At 36.0% G+C, this 26930-nt stretch overlaps 4 protein-coding genes across 5 annotated transcripts; 1 reads left to right on the forward strand and 3 right to left on the reverse strand.

Annotated features, from left to right (window-relative positions):
- Positions 1-2231: 2231 nt before the first annotated feature.
- Positions 2232-3939, reverse strand: LOC110841304 (huntingtin-interacting protein K). The gene is made up of 3 exons (XM_022086707.2): positions 3713-3939; positions 3322-3429; positions 2232-2532 (listed from the first exon to the last, which is right to left on the reverse strand). The coding sequence occupies exons 1-3, from the start codon at positions 3875-3877 to the stop codon at positions 2437-2439; spliced, it is 369 nt and encodes a 122-aa protein (XP_021942399.1). The 5' UTR covers positions 3878-3939; the 3' UTR covers positions 2232-2436.
- A 70-nt stretch (positions 3940-4009) lies between these two features.
- Positions 4010-5895, forward strand: Uba3 (Ubiquitin-like activating enzyme 3). Its single transcript, XM_087343004.1, has one exon. The coding sequence runs from the start codon at positions 4161-4163 to the stop codon at positions 5526-5528; it is 1368 nt and encodes a 455-aa protein (XP_087199130.1). The 5' UTR covers positions 4010-4160; the 3' UTR covers positions 5529-5895.
- Positions 5653-10936, reverse strand: ics (ras suppressor protein 1). Its single transcript, XM_022086706.2, has 8 exons — positions 10706-10936; positions 9829-9879; positions 9384-9504; positions 9015-9133; positions 8456-8538; positions 7858-7972; positions 7227-7359; positions 5653-6718 (listed from the first exon to the last, which is right to left on the reverse strand). The coding sequence occupies exons 1-8, from the start codon at positions 10848-10850 to the stop codon at positions 6625-6627; spliced, it is 861 nt and encodes a 286-aa protein (XP_021942398.1). The 5' UTR covers positions 10851-10936; the 3' UTR covers positions 5653-6624.
- A 1137-nt stretch (positions 10937-12073) lies between these two features.
- On the reverse strand, positions 12074-23931 carry Spag1 (Spag1 axonemal dynein assembly factor). Of its 2 annotated transcripts, none has more exons than XM_022086702.2 (12): positions 23775-23931; positions 23366-23525; positions 22888-23047; positions 21770-21892; positions 20352-20565; positions 19367-19528; positions 18599-18726; positions 17854-17963; positions 16554-17469; positions 15452-15581; positions 14790-14948; positions 12074-14277 (listed from the first exon to the last, which is right to left on the reverse strand). In XM_022086702.2, the coding sequence occupies exons 2-12, from the start codon at positions 23506-23508 to the stop codon at positions 14198-14200; spliced, it is 2325 nt and encodes a 774-aa protein (XP_021942394.2). In that variant the 5' UTR covers positions 23509-23525; positions 23775-23931; the 3' UTR covers positions 12074-14197. The 2 variants fall into 2 exon arrangements, with proteins under 2 accessions (XP_021942394.2, XP_021942393.2); XM_022086701.2 differs by having other exon boundaries at positions 15452-15611.
- Positions 23932-26930: the final 2999 nt, after the last annotated feature.

The raw sequence follows: 26930 nt of genomic DNA on the forward strand, positions 1-26930 counted from the left end.
CATTCAGTAAGTCAGTAATGTTTGTTTCTTCCTTTTACAACACTTTCTATGCGCACATTATACAGCATGAAATAGGATGTGGGAACAAGTCATCATGAATTATTTTAAGGAAATAATATCACTGAGCAGCATCCTTGAGAAACTAATGATCACTCATCTGCTTGTATTTTTCAACTTATTTGGAATCCAAAAGTTTGTTACCATGTTCATAAGCACCTGCCACTGGACCCTGTTCTAACCATTTGAATCCAGAATACATCCATCTTCATACTCACTGTTGTAATGAACTTTATTGTAAATAACCAAGAACTTTTTCAAACTAATTCTTCTGTAAACAGTGTCAACACAAGATATAAAAATCAGCTTCATAGACCAGTTGCCAACCTCGCATGCTTCCAGAAGAGTGCATAGTATGCAGGGATCAAAATTTTCAATGGCATACTATCAAGTCTCTCAAATCTTGTGAATAAAAAGGAGTAAATTAATGTAGCGTTAATAACAAACTTAATCACACACTCCTTTTACTCTGTCAATGAATTTATGTTGTTTCCTGTTGTCATCTATCTTATGGATAAATGGAATGTAATAAATATGTATGTATGTGCTCTTCACCACATGTTATTATATGATCAAATGAAGCAGGTCAAGATGGACGAGGCATGTGGAAGATGCATACAAAAATTTGGGTTGAAGTCAAGGGAAGAAACCTTTCAGAAAAACAAATATCTGAAGGGGCTAGATTGTCTGATTCTTGAGGGAACAAGTCATGTTGGCATGTTCTTTTGGAAGTAGTTATGTGACTTTGGGTTCACATTTTATATGTAACAATTTATCAGAATACCAACTGAATACTCTAAATGGGTGGAAAATTTGAGAGCATCAAAATTAATACATATGCTATAGGCCTAACAGGAAAGACAATGGAATGATAGATTATTTTCCCTCAAAACAAATTAAAATTAAACAGTCACGTTAATAGACATAGACATTTAACCTCATCCCTTGTGCCGCTTTTCCTTCAAGCGTCCATTCATCACACTAGTTTGACGTTGTTCTACAGCATTAATATGCACAGTGGATTTTGGGGCAAGACGGAATGAGAAAGTCGTTCCTCACTGCCGTAGAATACATTACTTAAACTAATCAATGGATACACCTCGAGTTATGTTATAATAGATACTACGGTAGGCTACACGGGATTGGTGGCCATTACACTGGATTTTGGAGGAACAACGTCATAAATGAAATTGTCACTCAACTCTAAAGTAGTTTCAATGCATAAATACACTGGCATATTAATATCAATGCAACTATTTTAAAAATTAAATTCTGAAACTTTCACTCACCTGCCAGTGGTGCGTTGCAATCTTTTACCCCCGTCCCAATCTAGAATTAATGATTCTGGATTGTCTCCATGTGTAAACACTTTTGAACTCTTTCACAAAATGGCGGGGTGCAAACATGAACATATAGTATATTCTTATGCCATCTATTAGGACGCCGACAAACTGCAAAAGGCGCAAATCGCTAATATCAGAGATCAGTTAAAAATGAATCCCTTCCGTTCTATGACTGACCAAGCTCATTTTGAAACGCTGTAGTAATCTCCAAAGATGTCGTTTATTACTGCCGTTGAATATATATTACTGTTGTTGTCCCTGTAAATATTCGCCAATCGTTTCAATATTAAAAATCATGGCAAAATACTGCTAAAATCCCATCTTCTATGGGATTAAGCACTTTGAATTCCCATATATAATTTGCACGGTAAATCCTTGGCTGCTTCTATATTAAATGACTTAGCAACAGAATTAAACATTTTTAACACAATAGCCTACAGATACTACATACAACAGGTCTCATCAAGCTGTAACTGTCATTTTCAAGAGTTTAACAAAATATTTTAGTGCATTGTATGTGATATAATTTAATATTTGTGATAAAACACTGGATGAAAGATGAGCCTTGTCTGCAATGAACAGGTACAACAGATACTGTACTACACACAAACCTGATAATGATCACATCTGGTCAAAACAAGTACTTTGGCAACATGCAAGCACTCGAGAAACCACAGCAATTTTTATATGTAAAAAAGACTGATGTAATCAAGAAACACCAAACGTAAGCAACACATTGGGATGTTACATTTCAGGATGATTCCTGTTCATAATGAAATTTAAGCATAATAATTTACAATAGAAGAGAGGACAAGGATGATTGGAGAAGGATTAAGTATATCAGTTTGTATTATTTTCACAGTTTGTACAATGTAGTCCTCACTTATGAAACACACGAGACATCTCTAGTTACAACGATAATGCTTCTGAATTGTCAACGGAATGGTTGTAGTAAGCACCAAATATCTCTATTTCTTACTACTAGCATTATGCAGCAGTTATACTTATGTCAAAAATCACAATATCCAGTTGATAATCAGTCTGTGAGTGACACTAGTGCTTCTACAATATTCCCATGATGCTCTCGTAATGTGCGCTCTGCCAAGTTTCTTGAAATTTCCATTTCTCGCATCTAGAAGAAACAAGATACTAAATGAATATATACAAGTACTGAAAAAATGTCTAAATTTTCCATCTGACCATAACGATGATGATGACAATGTTGGTCTTCTGGATTCTAAAGCTGTGTGGACTCGTAGGTAGATAGCAGCATTTCAAAGACTGACTTCAACACTACAAGAGGGACAGTATGTTTGGTGGGAAGTGATTTATGCCTCAGAGTGTTTTACTGACCTTACTAAATTAAGAAACAATGAATGTGTAGCCCTGCATAAAATGCTTGAAATGAAGGCAAGGAAATGGTCTGGAGAACAGAACAAATGTGGAATAAAGAATTTAAACTTGGTCATATAAACTGCTTTATACAGCAAAATAACTCTTTCATAAGATAACATCTTTGTGCTAAAGAATTAAACAAACTATTCAGGAATTTCATAAATTCATAATTAGATGAAATTAGCATCCATATCTGCTGTCACAAATTGTTAACAGACCAGACTACAATCTTTTTCGAGTGTTGCATAAAAAACTTTGATTCAGGAAAAGGTTTCTTCTGTTGCTCATAAAACATAAGGGGTAGAAAAGTAATATAAGTAATGTATGTGAAGGTTCAATAAAAAGGCTAAATGGTTGCAGATCTAATGCCCAACTGGCCAGAAGAAGATTTAGAGAAAACAGCTTCATATGTGGTGCAGCTTTTCAAGCAATCTAACTGAAGTTGTATGATAGATAACGGAAGAGATTCTTAAAAATGTTATGTGAAATTGAAGTCTAGTAGTACAATAAAGTACAAGTAACTTACAATCAAATCAACATCCTCTTTCTTGATAGACACTTTTAAGAGTTCTCGTTCCTTTGCCATTTTTTCCGCCACTTCTTTATTACGTCTGTCACCAATGATTGTCATTGCCTAAGAAGAAACAACAGCAAAAGTTAAATGGTATATTACATTATGTTGCAAAAGCTTCTACTGAATCATACGGTATACAAGAAATTCGTTAATTTTAAATTGCCCTTCAGCATGAAAACTACATAAATACATTAAAGGCAGAAAATTACATCAAAATTTTGCGGAAAGGTACACGTGAATATTTTCACAACAGCATTAAAAATACTGAACATTACTATAAACTGCAAATACAAGACCATGATTATGAAGTCAGGCGATAAGTATGGAAACACGTGAAACTTACTCCTGAAAGATCAGCAGTAAATATTTCTTTCTCTTCCGCATAGTCCGTAACCTTTTCAAGATCTGCTGCTCCACTGTCATATTTAGCAATCTTTTTCTGTGACTTCTCTTGTTGAACTTCATCCGAATCACCACCAATATCCCCATTAGCCTCGTCATCCGCCATGCTTTCAACTTCCGATGTTCATTTCATTCAATCACTTCGAAGCATACCGATGGAAGCAGCACGTACGCATGCTGGTTTACCTGTGGTACTTACTGTCTTCTGTATTATATCTTCCATTGGTGTAATCTATGATATTTATATGATATCCAGGTATTATCTGTGATGATATTTGTAGTGTATGCCGGTGGGCAAGAAGTTTGACAAATGAGAAAGTAATCAATATTGCAGTTTCAATAATTTCAGACGGGGTTTAAACGTTACACCCCAAAGCCCTAAGAAAGACATGGAAAAGATGGGTCCAGGAGACGTGCAAGAAACTTTACAACACAGATGGTGTCACCTTCGTAAAGTGTTGGAAAGATCCGGCCCTTTCTGCCATCCTGACTTCGAACCGTCTACAGAAAATCTGAGTTTTCTGATGGGATCTTGCAAGGTTTTAGTTATTGGTGCCGGTGGGCTAGGTTGTGAGCTTCTGAAAGATTTGGCGCTTATGGGATTTAAAGATATCCATGTTATTGACATGGACACAGTTGAGTTATCTAACCTCAATAGGCAATTCCTATTTAGAAGAAGAGATATTGGGCAATCTAAAGCCGAAGTTGCAGCCAAATTCATAACCACCAGAATTCCAGGTTGTCATGTCACACCACATTTTTGCAAGATCCAGGATTTTGATGAGAACTTTTATAGCAGTTTCCATATTGTGGTTTGTGGTCTTGATTCAATAGTGGCACGTCGCTGGATCAATGGTATGTTAATATCACTGCTGTCATACCAAGATGGGACCTTGGATCAGTCTACCCTCATCCCAATGGTAGATGGAGGAACAGAAGGATTCAAGGGCAATGTTCGTGTTATCTTGCCAGGTATCACAGCCTGCATAGAGTGCACTTTGGATCTCTTCCCACCTCAAGTGACATTCCCGCTCTGTACCATTGCCAACACCCCTCGACTACCAGAACACTGTATTGAATATGTGAAGGTTATACAGTGGTCCAAGGAGAATCCGTGGGATATACCAATTGATGGTGATGACCCTCAGCATATTAATTGGATTTATGAAAAAGCTATGGAAAGGGCTACCCAATTTGGTATCCAGGGAATAACATACCGCCTAGTGCAGGGAGTTGTCAAGAATATAATTCCTGCTGTGGCTTCAACAAATGCTGCAGTCGCAGCAGCATGTGCAACAGAGGTGTTCAAACTGGCTACAAGCTGCTGTATTCCACTAGACAACTACATGGTATTCAATGATGCGGATGGTGTCTACACATACACGTATCAGGCAGAACGTAAGGAAGATTGTCTAGCATGTAGTCAGGTGCCTAAAACATTGGAAATATCAGGACCAGAGGCCAAATTGCAAGATATCATCACAGTTTTATGTGAAAGCCAAAAATTCCAGATGAAGAGCCCAGGACTGACCGCTAACATTGATGGCAAGAATCGCACATTGTACATGCCAACAGTTACGAGCATCGAGGAGAAGACACGAGTCAATCTCAAGAAATCACTCACTGAACTTGGATTGGAGGATGGGTCGCAGCTTATGGTGGCAGACTCCACATCACCAAACACACTTGTTGTCATACTCAAGTTTGTCTCCTCTCCTGATATTGACATGCAGGCAAATGAAAAGAGCAGTGTTTGAACCACAGCAGAATCTAAATTAGAATGTTCAAAACAACTTCTGAGTAAGAGACTGCACTGAAAATGGCAAAATGTGATGGTATCATTTGGTTTTGTATAAATAGATTAAGCATCTCAGACCTATGTAGTTTCATCAAATTATACTTCATATATTTACTATTGTAATTTGAGTTATACTCTAATAATGTCTACAAGAAACTGAAGCACTTTGTAATGTAATATCTATGAAACACAAATTTGTTCCAGTGTACCGTGAAATGCACTTTGTTTTTATTTTGGGGTCTTATCTACCTGCTTTGAGTGACTACTATTCTATTTCAACCAACACAATACAACTATAAAACATTTAATAAAATAATCAGTTCATATATTATTTTTTTCATTGGATTCCTTGTAACCATAGCACATATTTTTTAGATTCACAAGGCACCATCAAAATAAATGCTATAGAATGACACAAAATACACACTTTCAGCCAAAGATACATTTTTTTCAATGACTGCTTGTAATGGATCAGAGAATGTGACAAAATTGTGGACTTACTACTACAAAACATATAATTCTGATTATTTATGTTACTGTGTCTGTGAACAAACACTTTTGCTTTATTTACAAGCATACACTTATGTATTTGTCCACTTTGTACATAATTTAAAAATTTCTTATTAAAATACACCTGAAAGTAACAGCTCATTAGGAAGATAAACAAATGAGAGATGCTCTTCTGATAATGGTTTTCATTCACATGTGCATAGTGTTTATGTATGAATGCACAAACCAAATGGTGTTTACTGATGTTAAAAGTTATAAATAGTGGCTGTGTTTTGGGGTGTTATGAGACATCCCAGAAAGACAGCCATCTTCCTACTTAAACATCACTTGATGTAGACAGCATCTGTATAAATAACGGCATCCCTTATTTATGAATATCAGCATTGTTTTGGAAGCCATTTACTCATTAATAAAAGCCTGCTTTTTTAGTTAAAATACTTGTGAGGGGGGGGGGGGAGGGGTGATCTTCAGAATTTGAGGTTATGTTTTTTCTCGTATACAAACACCCATCTACCCTCTGTTAAGGGACCCAATAAATTCTGCACTTAACTTTGTTGACGTGCTCTGGATATCTTCTTGCTCTTGTCATTGGTTTTAGGAGGAGGTTGTCTGTCTGCAGAAATATGACGGCTGTACACACTGCGGGAAGAAAACAGCTAGGTATTACACTACACTGGGAACATTGTATCCTTCTCAAGTTTACAAAATCAGGATCATACAATGGTGTAGTGATACACTGTTCATAAAAGAGAGAGCGAGAGAAAATGAAGGGCAACTGAACCCTTGGGAATGGCATTAAACACCTGAAGCTGAAACTCTTATATAACATTTAAAAAAGTAGTTCTTACCTCAAAGAAAACAAAACATGTCTTCATTGCAAAGACCATAAACAGTTATTCATTGTTAAAGCAGATGGTACATGCTGTTACCACTGGGCTTTAAAGAGTAAAAAATTTAAGTTATGTTGGCATACAATGTTTATCAGCTGCCTAGATATCTGTGATCACTGTAAATGAAGAAGACATCCAAATAGCAGAGCAGTGACTTAGGTAGTCGTGATATTTTTATAGAAACTGAAGATTCGTAACAGCCCACACACTCATCATTTACACTGCTCTCTTTTAAAGACAGCTATGGAGAAACTCACTATTTGTATGTTTCTGTCCGGATGTAGTCCATGACATGGGACACTCCAACCTGCAGCTGGTCTGCGATGGGTGTCACCCACGGGTTGTTCTCCATTTTGAGGACAGATTTATTGCTCACCAAGTCAAGGTTGCCTGTGAAATGTAACAGCAGCAAAGGCTTTCTTCACACTACAATCAAACTTTATCAGACTACAATGCAAAACCCTATTTGTAATCTATTACATGATATTTAATACTTGGCACAATAATCGAGACTTCTCAACATGATATAAAATGCAATTTTAGGAGCTTAGTATCTCAATTCTTCACATCTGGCATTACAAATTCAAGTATCTATTGATATAATGAAATTTTTTGTGTTAGCTACGAACTACTGTGGTCATCTTAATCCCTGGATTTTATTTTGCTGGACACTACATAAAACAAAGTAATGCACAATGTCAGAATCAATGACATATATGATTTGAATTGAAGAATCAAGAATCTGGATCTGTATCCTGAGATATACTCACTATGCATGATAAAGATCTGGAATACTGATTAGATGAATATGCAGGGTGACAAAGAGTATTCACACTGAATTCCACTAACAACACAGGTAAACTTTCATCGTTTATTGTTAAGACTCACCAATCTCTGGTGGCAGAACAGTCAGGCGGTTACCCTGAATATGCAGCTCACGTAGTCTAGCAAGGTCACCAATCTCTTTTGGCAGTTCCACCAGGTCATTCTCACGTAGCACCAGCTGCACAAACAATAAGGCATACTCATGTGTCTGGTCTTTCCTCAGGTCACTAACAACTCTTAAAATTAAACAACATGGGGAGGATTAATTACAGAAATTACAAGAGACCAAAGCAGAACAGTAAAGCAGCAACTGTGATGGCAATGAACCATTTGCTATTCATCTGGGTGATGAACAAACGTATGTATCCTGATATGTTTGATTAATCTGCTTTATACATACACATTATATAGTCAATAATATCTGACAGCTATACTCTGAGCATGTGAATGCTGGCAACACCACGGTAATTTATAACTGGGTCTTGCCAAACAAAAGAAGATACAAATCCAATGACAGTATTTCTGGGACAAGTGGTAATTTTACTGATTTTAGAGGAGACTGAAATCAAATATGATAAGGAAAGGAACCATACAGACTGAACAGGGGTCTGAAAAAGGAACACACTGCACTGACAAAATTCATTTTATGACACCTACTTACTATCTGTAGGTTCTTCAGCTGTCCTACTTCCGTTGGTAAGAACTCAAAGTCATTGTCACCAAGGTATAAGGCACGTAGTGTTTCTGCAATTAAGATAAGCTGCCACATCAAAATGAAATCCTGTTGCTTAAGAACACAACAAGCAATGGTAGGAAATGGTAACTGGCAAAAAACTTGTTTCACTCTACACTATTCCTATATTTATCAGTATACACCAATTAATAAGCTAAATCAATAATTATGCATAAATTTATTGCTCAGGTACTCAGACAAAACTGTAAGATATCAGGTTTCCAGGTCTTTACATATCGATTTAAATTTCTAATGTATAGGAAAAATCCATTCTTTGCCATACCTTTTATTATCTTAAATATATGTTCATGCAATTTCATACTTGTGATGGATCTAATCCTATACTTACACGATTAATAGTTCATGTAATTTCCTATTTTTGTCTATTTTCTTTCTACTGGGATCCAAATATGAATGCTGCAAATGTTGGTTTACAGCTTTGTCTCTTGATACATAACACAAGATGAGTAGAAAAGGGCTGCCTTACCCATCATGAAGAAGTTCCCTGGCAATGTACTCTCATCCAAGTTGTTGTATGTCAGATCCAACACTTCCAGCACTGGAAATGCACCAAAACCTCGAGGCAGAGACCCCAGACGATTCATGCTTAAAGGACAAAAAATATTGGCGTAAATACTTTTATATAAGTGCCTTCCTTCTATCTAGTCAGATTAGTGCTCGGTTAATGGAGACCATGCTTATGCTATGTATGCCACTCACTTCATAAGTCAATATATGTTGAAACACAGTACAACATTTGAATAAGGTTATTTAAGTGGCAACTTGTTACCTACCATGTCAATCTAGTTTTTAGTCAGCCATAATTAAACAGTAAGGCAAATCACAGAAAACTCACCCTACATTCAAGATGCGTAACTTTGGCATGGAAGACAATGAAGTAGGAAGCTCTTCAATTTGGTTGTTGAAAAGATTTAAGATCTCCAAATTAATGAGGTTTGCAAGGCCAGGTGGTACAACTGAAAAGTAAATAACAGACAGCATTATCTTCATAAATTCAGATTACATACAATTTCTAGTTGGCTTCTGAAAAGAGCTTGCACAATTATAATGAACAACCGTCTTAGACCACATAAGCTTCACATATACTTGAAATTCTTATAAACATTAGTCATCAAGTTACATGCCATTCAGTGACAGGCTATGGGTTTAAAGTTGGAATATATGTCACAGTTAACATACATAAACAAAGAAATGAAAAACAAATAAACATTTGTAACTGGTCACTACCTTGTAAAGTTGTTCTTGAAGAGAAGGGATTGGGTTTGATACCTATATCTCACCTTGGAGTTTGTTGTGACTTAAAGTCAATCTTGTTATGTTGAGCATATTAACTGAAACAAGAAATACAATTGACTGTAATAAAATAACATTGCACAAATCAATGTGCAATTTTCATGTTACAAACGTAGTAATAAAATCCTAAATTGTACAGCTTTATAAACAGACTGGACCCTTGTTTCTGGTAATTTTCAAATTATTGCATCACAACTGTTATATGCCTAAATGGTAAAAGCGCGATATGGGCTAAGGTAATGGTTGTTACAGCTTTATTTATTTAGTGTTCTGTCTGAAGACAGGTCCCTATGAACAGGATCCTTCCATCCTTTTCTCGGACTGGGACCTGTTCATATACGTTCTTGGCAGATGATCCAGAAGTGGTTTGCCATTGCCTTCTTCTGTGTGTGAATGGAGTAATTGTTGGGATGCCACGGAGAAACATAGACCACGCCTTGCCCAACGCAAGTTATAAATTCGGGCACCGCCGGGAGTCGAACCCGAGACCCCAGGATTACAAGGCCAGCGTTCTAACCGCTAGACCACCGTGGCTTACGAAGAGTAAATATTTGTGGCCCATAAACTGGAATATATTCAAAACATTAGTGAGTATATGTGTTCGCCTGTTTAACAAAAACATCTCTTTAGAAGTGTTATAAATCTGTCCTAAATTCGGTATTACGAGCATGTTATCAAATCATTGGCATGGCACTGATTTGAGGAACATATATCTAAGCTTGGCTTGAACAGACAGAACACTGCCGGATCCGAAAGCCACGCCTCCACCCATGCCCACAAACGTATACTACGGTGAAAGGCAGTCAAACAAGTTACCAAATTTGGTCACAGATCACGTTCACCTGACATCACAAATACACTCACACAATCCAGGCAGTTCTTCAAACGATGCTATTCCTTTATCTGCTAAATCCAACTCTGGATTCTGGATTTCTTTCGCTTCATCGATAACTTTCTTCGCCTTTGACATTTTCGCGTTCGGAATACACGAAACTGGAGCTTGATTCATGATTGCGCGCGCAACTTTATAGTAACTCAAAATTAGCACGGGTGGAGCAGAACTCGAACGATGACAGCTGATCACAAAGTGAACATTGTCGAAAGAATTCGCTAGATGGCAGGGAAAGTGAGCGTACCATTCCAGATCATGATTACTTAAATTGCTTTCTCGGGAACAAAGGTAACATCTATTGAGAATGGGAGTAACTTATTCTCCATGGTACCGTGAATGGAAATAAGCCCATGAGTGTAGATTATGATAATCAGTCTGCCCGTTACAAACACAAATTACTATGCATTCGTTATACTTTCTTTGACTTACGTAACATACAAACAAAACTGCCATAACAGATTATTTTTATGTGTAAATATATGCTCTAGCAGTGCCAGCAGCCTAAATAATAGTGTACAAATCCGGCAAATATACATATCCGCACATTCCATTTTGCCATATTAATCATCTATCAGTTATGCAAGGATTCACAAATAAATGCTGTATAATAAAGATTTCATAAATGTGCAGTTTGCAAATAACTTCAATCAAAATTATGTTTCAAAAATTAACAAGGGGACTCAAAATCCAATCACTCTGGATAGCATTACTATATGTATACAGATTAATGATGGTAGAATTACTGTTCACAGATTGAGAGATGGCAAGGGCATTTTATTCTTCCGCTTGCATCTAGTACTAAACGTGCCAAAATCAGTTGTTACAACTGCAGACTAAAGTGTCACTCTATTTTGAAAGGGTTTAAAGTGACAAATTTGTTGAAGGCATAAAACTTCAATGTTATGTCTGACAGTAGATCATATACTAATGAAACCATTATACAAAAGTCATGTATATAATTATTAATTCAAAAGTTACCATAGCCTTTCTATACAGATGGAAGCATTTCAAGTAACATAATTACAAAAATTATTATAATTTCTTGTTCTTTAATACTTGGAGCATTCCTGGCAAAAGTTATTACATCACACATATACATGAAATAACAGATGTGCATGGAATGAGATTAGAGATAATCCAAGTAATGAACCAACATTTATATCTTTGATACCACATGGATCAAAACAAAAATTCATCAAGGAAAAAACACAAGTTGTTTTGAAATGAACCAATGGCTGTTATGCAAGGCAAAGGAGATGAAATTGCATTTCATGATGTCTACTATGAAGGAAAATCCTAAGTACTACTGGCATTCAGTTATCATACCATATAAAACCCTGTAAATTCAATTTTTTATTACAGAATACAATGAGAAAAAATCAACAAAATAAAACCACACACTCACTCACTCACTGCCTTATAATTGAGGTACAAGTTTCTAAACAACTGGAGGAAGCCCATAAAATTACAAACACTATTCCTATTTGTACACTATGGTAAGAAAAAAAACTGCATAGAGCCAGATTCACATATAACAAAAGCTGAAAATAATCCAAGTGACAGGGAACATGAATAATATCCACACTATAATGGAAACTGTTATATCAAATATTTTGTTTACGAGAGTAAAATGCAAAGTCTTATTATTCAATAAATGGTCACACACTTCATACTTGGTTCTACAGATACTGGTAATAAAGGTGCAGAGGTCAGGCATATATTGTGGAAAAATAATAGACGTACAGGCTGTAGACTTACGACAACAACTAAGCATGATAGAATTTATTTATCCTCTTGCAAAGCCAGGTCCAAAATTAATACCATAACACTGTTTCAGCTAATAAAGAATAACACACGAGAATGAAGCAATAAATATACAAATGAGGTCTGATCAATAAGGGGTAAAAACGATGTTTAGTCGTGCTTGTGCTATGCCTGTCTTGTCTCTGAAATCACACGTGTCAACAACACGCCCCACTTAATTTTTTACTGTTTAAAGAATACTGCAACTGAAGCAAACAATTTGTTAAAAAAGGCTTGTAAAGAAGAGGTTTTGCCTCAGTCAACAGCTCTTTGATGATTCAAACAATTCAAAGAAGGTCAGGAGTTGTTCGAGAAACTGGGTGAGTTGGCAGCTCCTTCAACTGCAATTAATGATGTGACTGTAAACACCAACTACGGTATAGTATGTGAAGATCAACGAGTTATCAGAAAAGAGTTGTCTGATATGCCGGCTTTACTTTACCTCCGAAGAAAGTCGTGCTATGGATTTTTATCACCCTTAAAAATCCATCGATCTTGGCCAAGTTTGAACCCGTGAACCTTGGGTCCAGTGCACGCTAACCACTAGTCCACTATGCAGTCATCTCTAAAAATGTTGAATACACTAATGATGCCAATGTACATCTATTAAAAACAGCACATGTAATTCTTTTTACGATACAGAGAGAATTCACATCATCATCTAACACCATACATAATGCAGATAAGAATTTGTATGGAGAAGTAGATTTTTGGAAAGGGAGGGGTGAAAAACAAATAGTGATACTGAACTCTGTGCACTTAAATATAAATTCTAAGTACTCTGATTTATTTTGAAGTTGCCATGTACGAAAGAATTTCTTGTAGCAATATACTATCTATGTAAGACAAAACAAATTTATTTAAAAACTACACATTTCAAGAAGATTATTACTTTAATAACTGCTAAAAGGTCAGCATATGAGAATATTATATCAGAAACTGCCAACATTCATGCATAAGTCTGTTTTTATAGCTTCCTTGCATACAATATATAAAATAAACATACACCATTATTACTTATGTCGATTACGAAATCAATTTCCCTATTTGTAGAAGTTTCCTCCAAGACATTACAATCATAATTATATAAGCAATTATATACACAGATCTAAAAATAATGGTAACATGCATGAGGGCAATGCCTAGAGCTAGCAGGCTTCCTGAATTATTTGGCATTGTAATCCATATAACCAGCATATAAAACATTTTTCAATCATAAATTTTCTTGCAGTTAAATTAAACAGTAACACAAATAAATCGGTAATGTAACAATAATATATCACGATCACATGCAAATATTAAAATGCCACGCAATAGCAGATTTTAAGTCTACACTTTGCAAGGTATGTTGCCATCTGACACAATGCTCAAACACATTCTCAAAGCATATCATTTAATTAAACCATTTTTACATTAATGTTTTTCACAGAATACTGTAAGACTTATTCCTTAGGACGGCATATCAACCGACCATCAGGAAATTTTTTGCTGATGATAGCAGACAGAATGCTTTAAACACTGTGCCAGTTAAAAAATACTCATTTGTAACTTTACATCAGAATATATATGATTTCTAGGTAATCATTTGCTTCTAACTGTGTGTGGACAGGAAATTAATTCTTTCTAAATGACCTCAGTATTGATGTTCACACAGAAGTACATCAGTGGGGGAATGCTTTCCAAAGGGCAACAGATGGGTGATGATCGAGACTATCTAGCTTCTTCAGTAACTCATGCACAGCTGAAAAAATAAAAATATGAGAAGCAAATTACTTAGACAATGTAAGTCATACAGCTTACTTTTAATGTATTTATAAATGAAATGACAAATAAAACCAGGGTCCCACAGACATCAGAAGAGGCTATACATAATTTATCGTACTTATTGCATCTATAAAGGAGACCAGTGTCGGTGATAACAGTAAACCAAAACATTCAACTGCAATCTGCAAGATGGTTGAAACACCAAAGACAATTAATTAACACGATATTCCCTTGGAAGACAAAGGGCATCAGATGCTCAACAGATTCTTTATTATTATGGAACCTAAAAATTCATCTTTGTCACCAGCCACTACTATGAGCCAGTTAAACAGGGAGGACATTTTCACAATCTGATACACTAATATTGCCACTGTAAGTACACTAGATATTACTTAACTCCACTTCAATTTAGTGAAAATTCAAACGTGACTTGGGACAAACATCATAGAGATAACAGAGCATGTTCAAAATTAATGGATCAGAATGTACCTTTCACTTCTGAGGATGGAAGGAACAAACTGATTGTGGTGAACCTGGGCACCAATATGAGGTTTTCCATGTACTGCAGCATCAACTCAGGTGTAAAATGTTTCTGTAGGCAGAGAAGAATGGTGCTCAGCATAGTTCCATCCAACTTATTTCCAAGAACTGAAAAAAGATGTGCCACCATGTAAATAAACACAAAAGCAATTTTCAAGACAATGTGGTTCATAAATAAGTGATTCAAAGGTGTGAAAAATGCAATGGATGCAATAATAGAATATTAAATTAAAGGTGCAAATTTTACACTGGGAATTGACAGTAATATTATTTTGTAATGTTAGCTGTAACCAGGGGCAGAGTGCTCATGTTGACTGTTTTTTCTGGCCTAACAATTTGAAAATAAAAAAGCAATCTTAATTCTGCTGGGTGTAGTTTGGTTAACAATACATTTTATCTGATCAGTTTTGCTGTGTTCTTCTGAATGGAATACAACTGAACCACAAAAGTAAGACAGAAGAATTTTTATTTTTCGTCTTCCAGAGCGTTAGCCAGGCTATCACTGTTAACGTGAATGCTGCACCCCTAGCTGCATTGTCAGCCTGTTCAAATCATGGTCCATGATATAAAAATCAAAATATCTATGGGCTCAGAATAAAAAAAAACATTACCAGATGAGAGATGTGAAGGTGGGACAGCTTGCAACACTTGGGCATGTTCAGAGAGGTCTGTGTCCACCTTGATAGCCTGCCAAAGCCTTATAAACTCATATGGCGATGTAACTGTGTTCACTCTTTGGGTCTGAAAATGCAATGCCTGTTTTGTACTACACTGTAAAACAAAAAACAAGATAATAAAAGAATTACAACCAGACATAATCAAGTGGTTATTTCACAATGGTGGATTTCTCTCAAACACAGATGCAGTATTTCACTGAGACATCACATTTTATTAGACACTGCATATAATGTACACATTGTTTTGGAGTCTGAATTTACTGTATCCTGTATGTATCTGGCCATTCTGTACCAACTTCTGTCAGCTATTCTATGTATAAAAGACAAATGAAAAGGTTCAATGTAACTTTGACAAATTACTAAAGAATTTAGAGACAAATTATTAAATAAAAATACCACCTGGACTAAGAAAAAGCATGGTCAATGTTTTGTAGATTCATGCACAGAAGCTATGGATTACTGTTTAATCTGGAAGTACATTTATTTATTTATTTGGAAATCTCTCTAGCAGCAATAACAACAAAGACACTGAACTTGCTTGGGATAAATAGTGAGAAATCTTCCAGACTTATAAGATAAAAGAAAGCAAAAGGAAATTTCAAACAAAAAGTACTACAGAGTTCAATACTGTTGGAGTTCAAAAATGTAGGCATCGGCACATGCCTAATTTGAATGACGCTATGATGCAATTACGGACATAAGAAAGATGGCAAAGAGTCCTTATTTAAGAGAACAGTGAACAAGAGTAATTCATTATTTCAACAAGTTAAATATAAATTAATTAAATGTAATTATTTCCCTCAACAGAAATTGCATCTGAAAAACAGAGAAAGAATGAATATATGTGGATGTGAGCAGTAGCCACTTAAAGCAGCCCATAGGGAAACTAAGATCCAAGCTTTAGTTAGCACTTCAGTGGTTCTTATTCTGAAAGAAATGGATGTATGTATCCACAAATGACTGTATAAATTATGTTGTGTAATACATAATGAATGCCAGCAATGGAATATCCAGTAAGAATGTGCACAATTCATACCTCTGATGTTTCCTCTTGTGATGGTTTTGTGCTTGTTTTATATTTGTTTGCTACCTTCACCTTGGATTGCTTTGGTCCATTGCCATCAGTGCCTGGTGAAAACTTCTGCTTTACATCCTTTAAAGTATTTGCTTCGGAAAGTGTTTCCTTGTTTTCATTTGTCTCATTACTGTCACTGATTTCCACTACCTTCCTGGTTCTCTTTGTTTCCCTCTTCCCTTTTGTTTCTATTGTCATACTCAGGTCAATGCCTGAAGGGAGCTTCTGTTTCTCATCCAAGGTCATTTGCATTACTCCTTTCTTATATTTCTCTGAATCTCCCATTCCTTTCTTTTCCATTGTTATATTACTTTCACTACTTTTAAAATCTTTCTTTCTTGCATCTTCTAATTTGTTTCTTTCTGATACATCTTCCATTGCTCCCTTCTCAGCTTCTCTTGCGCTCCCACTTACTTGCACTGAGTCCAGTTCACTACTTATCAAATCCTTATGACTCGGCAGTTCCGAATCTTCTCCAGCTACTTCCTCTACAATCTTCTCCGTTGCCCGCGTATCCCCACTCCCTTTCTCATCAATCTGCATTTGATCCCCATTTTCTCCATTGTACGTGTTCACATTACTTCTTCCCTCTCTATCACCAGCAGCAGGGGTGGCGATCACAATACAGTCACTTTGGTCACTCATCTCAGAGGCCTCTTTGGTGGCCTGTTTCAGTTTCTGCCTTGCCTCCTCTTTTTTCGCTCTTCGTTCTGCTCGTTTCCTTTGGCAGGTCCTGCACTTGGGAGGGGCTCTATGTGACCAGGCTGGAATGCCATTGCATCTGCACATTGTTTTTGCTAACCCCCATTCATTCACTGCTACATTCTGTCTCGATGCAGGAAAAACAAAGCCTGTAGACTCATCCTCAATGGTTATTCTGAAATAGAAATAATAACTTAGACACACATATTTCAGTATCTTAAACCATGAATACTATAAAGACATTTTACAATTGTTGGCCTGATGGCTCTCTGATGGTCTTCACATTATTTTGTGGGCATAGTCCCCACTAGAAGATGCATCCTAATCTCAATCATTCAACTCTACATCATTGCATTAAGAGATTACTCTATGACTGTTCTCATCAGTAGAAATTTCTTGTTCTCACTCAATATCTAGAGAATGATTAGTCTCTGCACAAGTTTGGGTCTTCATGGCTCTCCCCTTTTAGATTGTCCCAGATGATTCCAATTCCTCTGAAAGCTTCACATATGGTTAAAACCTCATACAAGCACAAACAAAAGTAATCAACATGGCTCACCTCACACTCTTGAAATTAGCTCCACACTTCATTTTCATCTGCTCAGCAAGAGACTTTGCTTGCTGGTTGCCTGGTTCCAGCTCCAAAACTTTTGAGAAGTCTTCAAAAGCCTAGAACAAATCCCAAGTGCAATCAGAGGTTAAGGGTAACATAAAATGAAGTCCAAATTCAATCTTCCAAGTAGATAAGAATTTTCAGACTTCATACATAAATGGCATGAGTGGGAGCCTTAAATCAAACCACTGTGATCGAGTGTAACCTGAGAGTCACATTAGTTTATGAGTTTGTACGGCCATAGTGTCCGTCAACAACAGGAAGAAATAAACTGAAACATCAAAGCACCAACTTCATGACAATTTGGCTCTACCATGCAAAACTATTGCTAAATGAAATGCATTAACTCTTAGTAGGGCCCTCCCTTAAAATGCAAAATTTAAGTTGACCCCTAGTCTATCAAATGTGGGACAAATTTACTACCGGAAGGTGGGTGTCTTGTGGGTTGTGATGCCATGCAGTCTGGTGGAGGTTTGCCAGTGTTTCAGGGGTGCTTGCAGCCTCACTCATCAGCCTGGTGATGGAGGCAGCAAGCACCTCTGAAATGTTGGCGAACTCATACCAGACTGCACAGCATTACAACCTAGAAGATAACTGTCTTCATAATGGCCACTGTAAGAACCACAAATCCTACAGATTTACTACTTTTTTAGGTCACCCATTCCAGACATGCCAACAAAATAATATGCACCTGTTCATAATTGTTCTTGTTCTGCTGGGCAACTCCCCGCCGAAGCAAAGCCTTTACATTAAGTGGCTCTGCTTTCAGAACCTGACTGCAATCTGAGAGCGCTGCTCCATACTTGTAAAGCTTCAGGTCTGAATTAAAAAAAAAGAAAAAAAAACATTTGAATGAAATAATCACAGAAACCAACATCTGATGACACATTAGGTGAAACAAGTGTACATCAGCCACTTTCATTAACCCTTTCAGTGCCAGTCTCTAAGGGCACTATATAAGCAAAAGATCAGCTTTCACTACCATTTTATATTATTATCCAAACTCCGAATTCATATAAAACAAAAGGTGTTGCAATTATCTTAATTGCAAAACCCTGAGTTCTTTTCATTCTTGGATTTTTTCCCAACTTTATTAATTTACTCAAAACACCCATATTTTTTAAATGTGTTAACTGAGTTGGCAGTATAAGGTGTTCACTAAATTAAAAGTACCCCCAATATTACACCTGTTATCAATATTACAGAATGAGTACATTACACTTCATACAAAACCATCTTGAATTTCAGTTATATGCCAACACTGACATCCGATTTATGATTGGGAAACAAAGAAATGATCATCTTGTGATGAACTACGTTGTTATCTGAACGGAGTCTGCTCTGACTGCAAACAGTATGTCACTACTACTTAAAACTTAATTAGCTACCACAAACTTATTCCATTTTCACATCAACAGTCCACCATTTAAAATTTAATCATAACAGTAATGAAACTCACATGCCATTGCTCTGTTGTTGTAGGCAGCTGGTGTGCAGCAAAGAGACAAGCTGGATGTATAGTGCTTCACAGCCAATTCATAGTCACCAGAACGATAATATTCATTGCCTCGATCTTTCTCCTGTGTTGCCATGACCTCCTTTTCTACTGTTGAGAGATTCTCTGCAATACGTCATATTAATTATCTACATATAAGACAATCTTATTCAAAAGGACTACAGGAGAAAATATATAGACACAAGATGATGCAGTGTGAAATGAAGAATATTACCTAATAAGGAATTTCAGGTTAGGTTAGGGCTCTGAGGCCACCCAGCCTCCTATGCAATGGGTACCAGGATCCTTTCCTGGGAGTAAAGCACAGCTGGGGTGTGACACTGATCACTCACCCCTATCTAGTGCTGGGGTTAAGAATGAGTAGGAGCTATACCTCCTCTACCCTCAAGCACCTACATGGCATATAGTGCGACATTAATTAAAAAATATAATAGAGTAATTACAACAAAAGGGTCACACATATAGTGCAAATGGAGGAAACAAGAAATTAGCACAGAATTTTCATAGGTAAGTGTCCAGTTGAAAGACTGAACAACATGGGAGTTTATCAGAATGAATGTTATGTATATATGCTCTGAGGATTGGATTAAACTGGCTCAGAATTGTGTCCAGTTGGGTTTCCTTCAGATTACATTACCAGATATTTAGTTATTTAAGAATACCAACTTGAAATGACAGAGATAAAAATAAAGGGAAAATATTATGCATAAAGGTGAACTGATCCCATAATTCTACACTCATATTTAAGCTGATAGGCCTGGGTTGTTACACCGCATAGTCTAGTAGAAGTTTACTGACATTTCAGAGGTCCATGCTACTTCCATCATCAGAGCGACCTGATAATGGCGGCAGCAAGCTAGTAGCCTGAGAAGAATTCATTAGACTGCTTAACTTGCAAACACCAAAGAAACAGTTTCACCAAACAAACCTGCAGCATGTGCAAATTTATCTTCGTTATCTCTCTTGTTCTTCATCTTCTCCTTCTCTTGCTGCTTTCTCTTCTTTATAGCCTGCTCTTTCCTCTGCTCATCCTCCAACTCCATCTTGAGGAGCTCCTTATCTACGTCAAACTTATCCCAGTCTGCATAATTTCGAGGCACCACACTCTTCATTAGTAATAGTCCAGTCCCCTGGTTGCAATTCTGCCAAGCAATACAATATTAATAAGCCAATACAGTTTTCTACAATTCTATTGTTCATGTCTCATTTTATTGTTAGATTTATGCCATGAAATATTACAGCTTTACTACATAACCTATAAAAGTCACACATTAATTCAAACAAATATCTACATATTGAATAATAATTCACAATTGTATTACGAGCAGTGAGCTCTAGTTAAACCCTCTTTTTGTCATCTTATTGGCTCATTCTGCTGTTTCCTTCCTAAAATGTTGCTACAATATTTGTCATATTGTTTTATATTTATTACACTATATTTTTAACTTCATATTTTATTTGTCTGTCATTTATTTTCATTCATTGCTTAATCCCAAAATTACATTAATTTGTTATATTTTTGTATAAAGCATTATGCATATTAAAATGTTGACAGTGGAACCACGGTTCCGGAGAATCTGACGTAAATACATCTCTGTAATGTAATGTAATAATTCTTATATAAGATAAGTACTTGTGATATTCTAAAACGTTTTTACCAGCACAAAATTATTTAGTGTACGACACACTTCTTCTACAAGCGATTCACAGCTCAGCTCTTTCTGCAATAAGGAAAGCGGATTGTTGGCGGCAGTAATGTAACACAACAATGCCGAGTAAACAGATGACACAACAAGTTTCTTAGGTATATAACATAACAATGCACGCAGGAGTTCATATAAAAGCTGACCATTGTTGTCGGTCGGAGATCCAACCAACCAAATTCCTTTGGACAACTTTCCTGACGGGATGACCTCCCATCAGCAGCAACGGATCCCAGTTTGAATGGTCGAGGCTCCCGCCACGACGTAACCCTGTTAGCGACAGCAAAATTTCCGTTTCTTATATTAAGACTGTTTACCATTTCCAGCAATGCGCCTTGTGCGCAGGAATGGTTTCACCTAGGTAGGGACGATGCTTGCGCTTGCGCAGGCCTCCGCCCTCAGTTAGCTTTTTGGTTGGTTGGTTGGTCCATATTTACACACTGTTGATATGGATCTTACACAGCTTTGTTACACAACTTCATTATACATCTTCGTTACACTGTTTTTGCTGAATGACCCTCCCGTATAGACGTTTTTACGTCAAAACATTATATAAATGAAAACCATTAAGAACAAAGAATAATATTACAGCAGCTTATGCACATGCATACTCTGACAGTAATGCTGATGCCCTATTACTCACATCAGAGTTCTGAGTCTTGCTGCTCTTCATGTTGCGTACAGTTGGCAGGTATGCTGAAGACTGACCAACAATGCTGCTCTTCTTCAGTTCCTGTTCACGTGCCTTCATTTTTCCAGTCCATTCCTGTCATGTAACACACACTACAAAATCTGAACTACAGTGTTGGACCCTGTAAGTTGCATCAAAAAATCCAGAAGGACCTAAAAACCATATTTTTCCCAGTTATTTTTTGGGAACATTTTTCTATACTTGTCATATTTAAAATTGGCACTTTGATTCTTCAATTCACCAACGCATGTGAGTGGCACCACTGTCAACCATCTTATTACTGCTAGTAAAAGGCGGCTTGCGTGTTTGTACTTGTTTGCTCAGTGCTTAGGAAATACTATAGGATTTTCCAGTTAAGTTTTTATTTAGTACTTACTAGTTTTACCCTTTAAAATGTCTAAAACGCCAACAATTGAGTTCTGGGGATTACATAAATACAAAGAGGATGCATTTGTCACTTAGCATAAAACAGAAAGATGAGCTATTGTTAAAGATCCAAAATCCAGAAAATCCTAAAATTAAAGAAACATTAGTTCCCAGGCTTTCAGAATACGGAATCCAGTACTGTACTGTATTTGCACCACAAAACAAAATTTTCCTGCTTAAAATAGGAACAGCATCCAAAAAATACACTCACTCACACACCATTGGCAACCAATAATATGTGAAGCTATGGGATAGTGGGATTTGTAAAGTAGTTTGCAGATTTAAGTTGTACTTCTGACGCCCTAAATCAGAAATATTAGAACAAAAAAATATAATAAATTATCATTCCCAATACAAAATACTACAGAAGGCAAGCTACAGAGAATAATATTACATGATCCTATGAAGATTTTAATTTTAATTTTATTTCATACACCAATAGATAACCACATCACAGTGCAGCCAACTAGACTAACTACTCCCCTTGTAGAAACAAATTATAACAATCACCTACAAAAGAAACAATAAGGAAATTATAACTTAAAGACATTTTAACCCTCCCTGACAAAACATACAGGCAACTCAACAACCATCCCAGAAAAAATATGTTCACATCTTCAGAAGTACACAATACACACTCATACCTGCACCTCATTAGAAACCTCATCCCAATGTCCAGGCTCAAGGGTGGCTTTGGTTAGGATGGGTTCCTCAGTTTGCAAAACACGACTCTCTGGAGCGATCTGCCTAAGACGAGTTTCAGCACAAATGGTAAGCTGAGGAAACTGTCCTTCTTCACCAGATCTGTTAGATACAGGTAGGTAATGTAAAAAGAATTTAGAATGTGAAATGTTCGCAATATAATCAACAACATAAATCATAAAAACAAACAAAAGACAATATATGAAATCACCTTATTTCAGATGACACACATAACCGAAAACACCTTAGGATACTCTGTTTCGTTATAACTAAATACAACTAAAATTCAGCTTCAGGAATACACGATCACCGTACTATATACGATTTCCTGTTGAGACAGTGTCATAAAATAACAAAACATAAGCAGAAAAATTTATAAAGTTTTGTTTTTTAGTTTAAGAATGCATCATTATATATTACCTTAGTATTTTAACGATCTTTTCCATTTCCTTTCGATCGTTACATTTTTCGACATATTCGAAAGAAATGTGATCCACTGGAATATCGTACTTCGTTAACAAAGACTTTTTATTACTTTTCATAACCTCTTCCTGCTCAATCATGTTGCACTTTCCAGAGGCTGTAAAATGTGCAAATATAGGGCTAAGATTATGGCAATATTGCGAAGTTTTGTATGTGTACAACTTGTTACATACAACTCTTTTAAAATAACCAAAGCGTCACGTCTATTCATACATCTCCCCTTCCACAATTTGTTCTAGTGAACAAGAAATTTCTGGCAAATGTCTCCATGGCAACGTAAACAAAATACCTCACACAAGTTTCAGGATTATTTAAACGTAATTTATACCTCCAAATGTAAACTCACCTGTTTCAAAGTTTTATAATCTCTTTTCTTCACTTTACAGAAAATGCTGCCAAACGCAAAATTTCTAGGTTATACCACAGACAACTTTCTTATATACTTTTTCTAGAAATATCACATGGCTATTAACATTAAACCACCGTCTTGTTCTCACCAATACGAAATTCAAAGCACCATGTGCAATACTATTACGTAGACGCATATACTCTCTCTGCCATCTATCAAGCATAAACGTATTCAACTACACATTCGGGCTCGAAGGTTCGTATAGACCGGGGTATCTCGATCGGTTAAAATGTCCACTGCTATTCTAAATACCATTTTCCTGTTACACGAATAGATCAATAAATACTCTTTGGAAGGAAAATAAAATAGTGGGAAATGAAGAATTTGTACATAAAAAATAATGTACACAATATTTCGGTTGTAAAACCCCATGTAAATAGACTAATTTGAAGACTTACACCCAATTCTATACCATTAACATGGATTGTAGACATACAGGAAAAGAAGGGTGTGAACTAAAATCTCTGATACTCTGTTGCTATGAATATGGCTGTCTTCTGGGTTGTTGAGATGTGTAATTTTCTAGAAGTTTACCAATGTTTCATAGGTGCTTGTTGCCTCCATCAAAAGGGCAACTGCACCTCTGGAATGTTGGTAAACTTCTACGGGACTAATTGCATAAAAACCCATAAGACAGTCATCTTCATACTAGCTGCAATGAGAACCTTGAATCTCACTTATGTGATTATATGCCAAGTGATAAGAACAAGGACATCTTTACCTTGCCTTCCAAGAGCAAGTCTAAGCTTCACATAAAGTTTGTATCTGACCTGTAAGCCGAAAAGTGCTGAAAAAATGAAGCACAATCAGATAGAAAGAGATTCAACTAAGTTATATAATGTGCCACTCTAACTTACTTTTGGGGAATTGTAATATAAAGATTCCAAACCAGTATTGTCTAAAGTCTAATACTGGGAAGGGATGATTATGAAATGAAAAAGACAGTTTTTTAAGATGTAACTGTGTAATATTATATTGAAAATCATGTTCAGAAAAATATACAAGAAATTATGTACAGCTTGGTATTTACAATGATTTCAATATGTGTAAAACATTTTGGTAACAAACACAACCATTGTTTAAGTGCTGTCATGGTTTATAACACACAAATATATATATATGAGATACAAAGCTATATATTAAAAATGTGTCAACACTAAATCAATAGTTGTATGTTGTAATAAATCTATACGAGCAAAAATGTTATGCATAACAATCAAATAGAGTAAAAAGTGCACATTTTTTAGTGTGTTCATCTTCTACCATATATAGTTATTTGAAGGCATTGATAATAGAAACACATGAAACATCCATTGAAATACTTGAGGCAATCTGAAAACTGCATGGACACATTCACAATGAGGACTTAAAAGCAGAAGTTAAGTATCCACATTAGGTCAGGAGTTGCAACCCCATTTTCACTTACCTCTGCATGAGCTAAATGCCTCAAAAAAGCCACTTGTTTCAATTAAAACATCACAGGGTGTTCATGTACATTCATTATACTATCCATGAAGCTCAATATTACTTCGTGCATTATTTGTGTTTATGAGGTAAAAAGTAAGAAGTTAATTATCATAAAAGCCAAATTGTTTCTATGCTTTACATCACAGGTAATTCTTGTCCTTATGTTTTTGCAGGTTGAATTTAATGTATAAATTTCGGCTTTCAGCGAAAAGTCATATTGAATGTTCAAGATTTTTCAATGTTTTGGCAAACAGCAGCTCTCTTCAAGGTATGTCTTTGGATAGGGGGTTTGAGAAGCCTCGATATAGATCTGGCAGAAGGAGATGAGTCAGATGAGAAGATTGTGGTTGGATGAATAGAAGAATGGGGTGCTAACCAATAGGAAGTAACCATATGGTTGAAGAAAAGCGGTAATGAAATTTATATTTCAGGTGTAAGTAGGCAAATGCTTTCCATAGTTTGGATACTTTGACAGAGAACAGTGGTTTTAATTTTTAGAAGCACTCTGGGGATCTAAGTTTAGATAAAGGATAGTATTAAGATGTTTCTGATGAAAACAGAATGTCGGGACTGGATTCATCTGGGTAAGGTTATGGTCCAGTGTAGTGCCATGGAATTAGTTACTTAATTTTGAATAAAAGCCTTCATCAACCTGCTATTTCTAAGCTAAACTGGTATAAATGTTTACTGAATTGTTGCCATCATGAACTAATACAGCAGTGACCAAAGTGTTTCCATCAATTTTAGAGAAAATGTCAAAACAATTTTGAGAACAAAATAGCATTCAAAGGCTCTAAGACATACTTATTGGGAATTATTTGTTATAATGCTTAAATTTGAGTACATGAATAGCAGTCACAGTTGTTCTATACACTTACAGAGCTTACTGTCACCCCTACAGGTAAGTTATCCATACCAGACAGGTTTCTTATCTCAAGGTTGGCAGCTCCTGTGTTACTATCTTTAAATGGGTACAGCAGAGCAAAAGTTTCAATACTGGGAGCTACTGAACCAAATTCTCTCCAAAGATTGTGGATTTATAACTTTTCAATGATCAAGTAGAAATGGGAACCATCTGTCCTCGTAACAGTAATACAAACACTCAACAAAAATTATGCATATACAGCAGTTTAGTGTTTTTTTACCTTAGAATGCTCATTCAGCATGAAATTTTGCAACATTTTATACTAATATTTAAACAAACACAACCTGTCCCTTGATCAACAAACCCATTACCATATTAACATAATTTAGGGGAGACATTAATACTTCACATTTAAAAGCAGGAACTAAATAACTTTTGATAAAATCTGAACACAAAAGAATTTAATTTATTATTTAAAAACTATAAACTATTTAATCTGTATTGGTCCAACCTTATTTCATCAAGAACAAAACAATAAAAATGTCAAAACATACCAAGGAAAAGCTAAAAGATTCAATGCCACTTACTTTTGTACCAAATCTAGGGACAGGAGGGGATAAATGTGCTTCTCAGCTGTGTTAAGATTCATTATGTGTAATAGGAATCATGTCCTGGGAAAAAAAAAGACCTCAATTTACTTCTGATATGACTTCATAACAGATTTTAATTTATGCAAATCAAATTGAACTGTCATCCCAATA

This window comes from Zootermopsis nevadensis, unplaced genomic scaffold, assembly GCF_977971745.1.
Source record: "Zootermopsis nevadensis isolate Lab colony 2312 unplaced genomic scaffold, Znev_1.0 Znev_ptg000004l, whole genome shotgun sequence".
NCBI lineage: Eukaryota > Metazoa > Arthropoda > Insecta > Blattodea > Termopsidae > Zootermopsis > Zootermopsis nevadensis.

Coding starts and splice junctions, on each gene's coding strand:
- LOC110841304 (XM_022086707.2), bottom strand. CDS start 3,877: ATGGCGGATGACGAGGCTAATGGGGATATTGGTGGTGATTCGGATGAA. Junction 3,430..3,712: donor TTACTGCTGATCTTTCAGGA/GTAAGTTTCACG, acceptor GTTTCTTCTTAG/GCAATGACAATCATTGGTGA. Junction 2,533..3,321: donor AAGAGGATGTTGATTTGATT/GTAAGTTACTTG, acceptor TGTTTCTTCTAG/ATGCGAGAAATGGAAATTTC.
- Uba3 (XM_087343004.1), top strand. CDS start 4,161: ATGGAAAAGATGGGTCCAGGAGACGTGCAAGAAACTTTACAACACAGA.
- ics (XM_022086706.2), bottom strand. CDS start 10,850: ATGAATCAAGCTCCAGTTTCGTGTATTCCGAACGCGAAAATGTCAAAG. Junction 7,973..8,455: donor AGCTGAAGAACCTACAGATA/GTAAGTAGGTGT, acceptor TTGTTTGTGCAG/CTGGTGCTACGTGAGAATGA. Junction 7,360..7,857: donor TGTTCTGCCACCAGAGATTG/GTGAGTCTTAAC, acceptor TACATTTCACAG/GCAACCTTGACTTGGTGAGC.
- Spag1 (XM_022086701.2), bottom strand. CDS start 23,508: ATGATTGAGCAGGAAGAGGTTATGAAAAGTAATAAAAAGTCTTTGTTA. Junction 18,727..19,366: donor CAACAACAGAGCAATGGCAT/GTGAGTTTCATT, acceptor TTTTTAATTCAG/ACCTGAAGCTTTACAAGTAT. Junction 15,612..16,553: donor CACAAGAGGAAACATCAGAG/GTATGAATTGTG, acceptor TTTGTTTTACAG/TGTAGTACAAAACAGGCATT.